The sequence below is a fragment of the Cibotium barometz genome, chromosome 2 (genome assembly GCF_041138505.1).
Source record: "Cibotium barometz isolate CiBa-2024 chromosome 2, ASM4113850v1, whole genome shotgun sequence".
NCBI classification, from domain to species: Eukaryota; Viridiplantae; Streptophyta; class Polypodiopsida; order Cyatheales; family Cibotiaceae; genus Cibotium; species Cibotium barometz.
In genome coordinates this window covers 49,728,551-49,735,362 of record NC_141047.1, presented here as the reverse complement: position 1 = coordinate 49,735,362, position 6,812 = coordinate 49,728,551, and the positions used below count along the sequence as shown (strand labels likewise).

General features: G+C 40.5%; 1 protein-coding gene across 1 annotated transcript; it reads left to right on the top strand.

Moving 5' to 3' along the window:
• Positions 1–937: 937 nt before the first annotated feature.
• On the top strand, positions 938–1,582 carry LOC147641185 (meiotically up-regulated gene 117 protein-like). The gene has a single exon (XM_086809954.1). It carries the CDS (start codon positions 1,031–1,033, stop codon positions 1,427–1,429), a length of 399 nt encoding a protein of 132 aa, XP_086666080.1. The 5' UTR covers positions 938–1,030; the 3' UTR covers positions 1,430–1,582.
• Positions 1,583–6,812: the final 5,230 nt, after the last annotated feature.

Sequence of the window (6,812 nt, the reverse complement as noted above, 5' to 3'; positions counted from 1 at the left end):
GATGCTCATCATCATAAATACCTAGAATTTGATAGTAGCCCTAGTTTTCCGTCTGAACTTGCAGAATTCCTTCCGAGCTTGCATTCCATGAAAACCTACTTGAATAACAACCTTTTTATAAGACTTCCAAGCTTGCCATCCACGCACACGTTTCTAAATTTGAACAGTTGTAGCTTCTCTCTTCAAGTTTTCATACTACTTTCGAGCAAGCTTACATGCAATTTGAAAGAGCTCAAAGAAAATATTCACTTGAACAGCACATCATCTACTACAATTCACTTTCCCATGACAAACAACTTATTGTTTTCCTCACATTTCTAACGTTGGCTTTGAAAGTCACTAGCAATCCATTTTAATCAAAAAAGCTGAAATGATTATGTCTAAGAACCCTCAAATAATGAATATAAACTCTCCAAAACAACCCATAAAGTAACATTAAGTAGCTCTTTAATAAAACATTCAACAAAGGGTTGTGATTTTGGAAAATCTAAAAAAGTTCACTAGCTAAGGTTTGATGGGTTGCATTCAGGAACAAACAGTTCAACAAGAAACAACTGCAACAGCAATTTGAGGAGCACATACCAAGTCTAATGCTAAAACTGAGAAAAAAAAACAATGCTTTCTTTACCACAAATAACATGTAATCATGGGTAGCAAAGTATTAAAAGAATGAGCAAAATCTATTTCAGATAATATATTGAGTCGACAAACATGCTTTAGGCACGTGCAGCAAGGATAGGATATTAAAGAGGAGCGAGAGAGGGTCCGTTTCTGTAATATGTATTTATATAGCAAGCACTGCCGTGCACGCAAGCCGCAGCTCCGCATATGACAAGTTCGCCAAGCCGGCGCAGCTTCGTCTTCATCGCCACTGAGAGAAAACGCAGGCGAGGCGAGGCGAGGCGTGCAGCTAGTGGCCTATAAATAACATAATTTGCGAATTAGAGGCTGCAAGGGAAGCTGGGAAATAAGTCGTAAGTAGAATTAATTATCTCATCTCCCTAGAGCGCCTGCTGTTGCCCGCTGCAAGATGGCGCTGCGTTTCAAGCAGCTTCTGGCGGTTGCGTTGATGGCCTGCCTGGTTGCGGCGGAGTCAGGTTTCATGATCAGGGGTGCCTCGGCCTATTCCGACAACTGCTCAGGCTCCGCCCTCTGCAGCTCGGTCAGCCAGAACGATTGCATTACAGCCTACAACCGCTTCGACAGTGGCACCACGTACTCAGCCTACACGTCCCGCGTGTCCGGCCACTGCACGGCCATCTTCCGATGCCAAGGCAGCTACCCCGCCACCACTGGTGCCGACCTCAAGAACGAGTTTTACCAGATCTACAACGGAGGCGGCTGTGGTAAATGCGGCAGCCACGCTTTCGACGGAGGAAATTGCGAGGCTACCCTCAATTACTGCGCCAGCTGCAAGGACTCTGGTTAAAATTCGTCGGAACCGCGCTGCTGCTGCTGCTCGTCGACGAGTGCTAAATAATAAGTGCCTTCTTCAAGCTTTCGAGTCTTCCCGTCTCACTCGCTTTATGAGACCGTAAATAATAATGGCTTATCATTATTAATAACAAGCATATGCTTCCTTTCCCTCGCCTACGTCCGACGCTGCTAGTGCTGTGCCTCTCGAGTCTTCACGCCTAATTCTGTGAAAGGGGATAAAAGTTAGTATCATCACTCTTGAAATATAAGGTGTCTCGGTCCAGACTTTATGGAAATTGTTTTTTCTTGCTCTACACCTAGGGGCTAGCTTAATGGGCTCTTCTTTTTTCTTGCTCTACACCTGGCTTCTCAAGGTCTTATAAAGCCCCCAACGTTCTTCTCAGCCTCCCTTCCATCCAATCTTTGGATTTTAAATCCTCCATCCCTACTCCAAGCCTCCCTTCCATCCAATCTTTCAAGTCCTTCCACGGAATAGGATTAGCTACTACACGTAGAGTTCTAATGGATATCTGGATTGGTAAGGAAAGGAAGTAACAGATATGTTGGCTCCCTTACATCCAATCTTTGAAGTCCTCGCACGGCATAGGATTACCTACAAGTAGAGTTCTACTGGATATCCGGATTGGTAAGGAAAGGAAGTCACATATCTCCTGGCTCAGAGCGCTTCTAAGTGTTGGTGTTAAGATCATCATAGTCCAAGGTGGGGGTCTGTACTTCTAGTTCCTCATCAATCAACCTTAGACTATTTTATTGATTTTCCGATGCATGCACATTAAATCCTTTTAATCAATTAATTTTTTACCATGCACATAACCCTAGGGCAAACCTCATACTCTAAATTTAAATATGGACTCATACTCCAAATTTAAATAGGCACATAACCCTAGAAGTATAGCGTGATGAATTAAAGTGAACAAATTTAGTAAGTAAATATGGATTGTAATATTGATTTAAGAAATGTTATGAGGTGCGTATACTGGTTATGAATATGAATGTAAATAGGACTAACATCGAGAGGTTAGCAACACTGAGAGGCTAACATCTAAACTTGGACTAACATGGAGAGGCTAACATCTAAATCTCGATCAGACAAACATCGAGAGGCTAGCACCATCGGCCATGATTCTGCAGTAGTCTAAAGTAATTGACCTGGATATGGGGACCTAAAGGAACTAGTCCTCCAGAGTATATTGGGACCTAAAGGAATTGGTTCAAAGCATATATTGTCTGTGTATAAGATTTTGACGATGATGATTATGTCAATCGACAACATGGATGACCACATTCCACCACTCAGAGCACCCATTGAATTACCTAGGCCTTATGTTAAAGTGTTTTATAATGCTATGCTTGGCACAGATGCTAGTCACAATCTTCTCTCCTTTGCTACATGATGGAATCAATTGTGGGTAAACGTCAACTTGAAAAGTCTAACATGAGAGAAAAGGGAATAGTTTTAAGGAAACCAAGTACCAAAGTACTTGGTTTCCTTAAAACTATCATCTATGGTGATAAACGATCACTTCATTTGATAGTTTTTTGGTCATGCGTGGAAGAACTTTAAAAGAACATGTCATTCTTGGGTGGACCTGGATCAATGTGGAATTGACTGGGCCACAAGTAGTGTCTCAATGGCAAAAATTCCTAACCCTGCACTTTTACACTCCTCAAACACTACCTTCACATCAAAGGCATTGGACTAACAAAAAGTATTTAAATGCCACAAGGAAAATGCCTCGAATAGACACAATCCAATGTCGTTCCCTCCACATCGACATCCACGTCGCCAAGATAAGGTCCTTAATCTTCAAGCTTCACATTCGTGAACATCTGTACCTCTATGACTACTAGTAGTAGATAATAAACAAGCCACAACCTACCCTTAAGTTGGTCCCTAAAGCTTCTCCATAAATCTGGATAGAACTAACATCGAGAGGCTAGCAAAACTGAGAGGCTAACATCTAAATCTCGACTAACATAAGTATATTGGGAGCTAAAGGAATTGGTTCAAAGCATATATTTTTAGTGCATATAAGAGTTTGACTTATGATGACTATGTCCATCGGCGGATGATCATGGTTATCATGTTGGAGAGGTAATCGACAACATGGATAATCACATTCCGCCTCTTAGAACACCCATTGAATTACCTAGGCCTTATGTTAAAGTGTGTTATAATGTTATGCTTGACACGGATGCTAGTCACAATCTACTCTCCTTTGCTACATGATGGAATCAATTGTGGGTAAACCTCAACTTGAAAAGTCTAACATGAGAATAGAGGGTATAAGTGCCAAAAATACCAAAGTACTTAGTTTCCTTAAAACTGTCATCTATGGTGCTCAACGGGCACTTGATTGTTGGTAGTTTTTTGGTCATGCGTGCAAGAACTTTAAAAGAACGTGTCATTCTTGGATGGACGTGGATCAATGCAGAATCGACTGGGCCACAAGGAGTGTTTGGGACTTGGACAATAAGGCCATGATTTTGCAGTCTAAAGTAAGACCTGGATATGGGGACCTAAAGGAACTAGTTTAGAGTATATTGGGACCTAAAGGAATTGGTTCAAAGGATATATTGTTTGTGCATAAGATTTTGACGATGATGAATATGTCGATCGGATGATCATGGTTATCATGTTGGAGATATAATCGACATGGATGATCACATTCCACCTATCAGAACACCCATTGAATTACCTAGGCCTTATGTTAAAGTGTTTTATAACGCTATGCTTGACAAGGATACTAGTCACACAATCTGCTCTCCTTTGCTACATGATGGAATCAATTGTGAATAAACCTCAACTTGAAAACTCTAACATGACAATAGAGGGTGTAAGTGCCTCGAATACAAAAGTACTTGGTTTCCTTAAAACTATCATCTATGGTGATAAACGGGCACTTGATTGGTAGTTTTTTGGTCATGCATGCAAGAACTTTAAAATAACATGTCATTCTTGGATGGACGTGGATCAATGCAGAATCGACTGGGCCACAAAGAGTGTCTCAATGGTAAAAATTCCTAACCCTACACTTTTACACTCCTTAAACATTACCTTCACATCAATGGTGTTGGACTAGCAACAAGTAGTTAAATGCCACAAGGAAAAAGTAAATAATCTATCCATGCATAAGCAAATAACTCCTTATCTAATAAATATAATCACCTATGAATATATGCTTTAAGTTCTCTGGCATACACCTAAAGACATGCGTGCATATGTGCTTTACAAACTCATATACATGCTTAATTAGTACCATTAATGCATAATTATACTATTATTAACATTATAATAATGTAACATAGACATACATATAAAAGCTATAAGCATACTTCTTTGTATAGGCATCTTATGCATCCATCCATGCATACAGCCATGCATGAAAAATGGTGATTCTATGGGATATATACTCCAGTGAACCAAGATCATGATTGATTTGCATTAAGTGGCCATGCATCAAAGGGCACATGTATGGTCAACAAGTTCTATCGATGGAGTACTAGTACTTTTCATTTCCACTTAAGGATGAATTCCCTATCATATAAGCATCCATATGAGCATGTCCATGGTCACTCCAAAATCGATCAAGGGATTATGAAGGTCATGAAATCTTCAGGGAAAATTCAAAAAAATAAATCTTGTTCACCATCTTACATCCAAGAGTGGTGAGTTTGGAAGTCAAAGATATCTCGAGTGAACGGTACTAACACAGTGAATGGGATCTTCTACCAAGAGGAGGCACTTGCATCTGGGAGCTCTTGACGGTCAAGCGGGAACAGTATCCTTGCCATCCATTGTTCCCTTTTAACAAGCCTTGTAAATCTACCCTTAAGAATCTAATATCTTACCCAATAACATGTCTATGCAATCACCCCTTGTAAATACATTTCACTCCTTCTCTCTCTAGCTTTTTTCTCACCACCCTTAGCTCCATCATGAGGGCCTAGGGTGAGGTACTTGTAATTATCTCTAAAAGTCTACCTCTATGGCCCCCCTTCGACATAATTTCCCCAACCATGGTTAGGAGCTCAACCCAAGCCCTAACCCATGGTCTCATGGCCTCATTCACTATAAATATGCCCCTCCCCCCCTTCTTCTCTCTCAAACACACAAAATCACAACTCTCATACACAATTCAATCCCTAGCACACCCAAGCGCCCACAACTCATTTGCACCTTGCACCTCATGGAGTACCCATCACAAGCACACACTCCCACATAGTGTAAGAACCCAAATAGATCCCACCCTCATTAGTTCTCAAGGAATCATCAAATATGTCACTTAGGATGTGAATGTAACACCATATCAATCTTGCACCTAGCACCAATGCTTTCATAATTCCATGCATCCTTACCCTCATCACCTCACCATTCCCACCCTTTAGGAATTAGGGAAAACTAGTTGGGTCATTATTCAAGGGAATCGTGTTGCACAAAATCATCATGTCTAGCGAAGCATAAAATCAAGTTTTCATAAGCCTCCTACCAAAAGGGCTTCACTTGATAATTAATCAGTTTGATCTTCTTCAAGGAAAACCTAGAAAGTCTACAATTTTAAATGCTTAAAATCTAGGATTAGCCTTTGAAAATGTCCAAAGGGTTATCCGAAACAAAATGATTATCATGTCTTGCATTGTTCAAAACAAACTACCGATTCAAATCTGTGCACTTCCGATCCTTGAAACGAGCTGTTCCAATTGAGGAGAATTTGTACAAAGACTTCAAGGATTCACCAGGAAATGGAGGAAAAAGGCTTGCCACAAAGGGGCTATTGGATGAACCCAACAAGGTTTGGTGCTCTGCAACAACAAAATCCTTGTTCTTGTTAAGAAACAAATTTGCGGGACATGCATTGAATCCAAAGATGTAAAGGTTAGAGACATTGCATGCATGCCAAACAAGTAAAATTGACACAGCATACTAAACCAAACGGCTTACCTCACCAGCATAGTGAGAAATGATGAAGCCTGTTTGAGAAAGGTTGGGTTTGATAAACCGTTGGGGATATTAATGTTCAAGCTAGAAATGCATGCCAGGTTTCATCCAAAAGAGAAACCATTCCCAAGGGTTTCTATATTACAAACAAATGAAATAAGCATAAGGTAAGTAGAACGTGGCTATAGCCGTGCAACAGTAGCCACATGCATAGTCGGGTATTGTAATTGTGTGCACCCTACACTGCACTTGCCCGGGTTCCTTGTCTCTACTATTTCTCCTCTTCATGCAGCTATGCTCCCTATCTCTTGTAGTGTAGTAAGTGTACCATTTTGTTTTTTTAACAACTTCATGGGAGACCCTCTCATAGCCAATTGAGTGCATTTTTTACTTGTAGCTTGTTTCAATCTTTCAATTACATTTATTATTGCGCTTG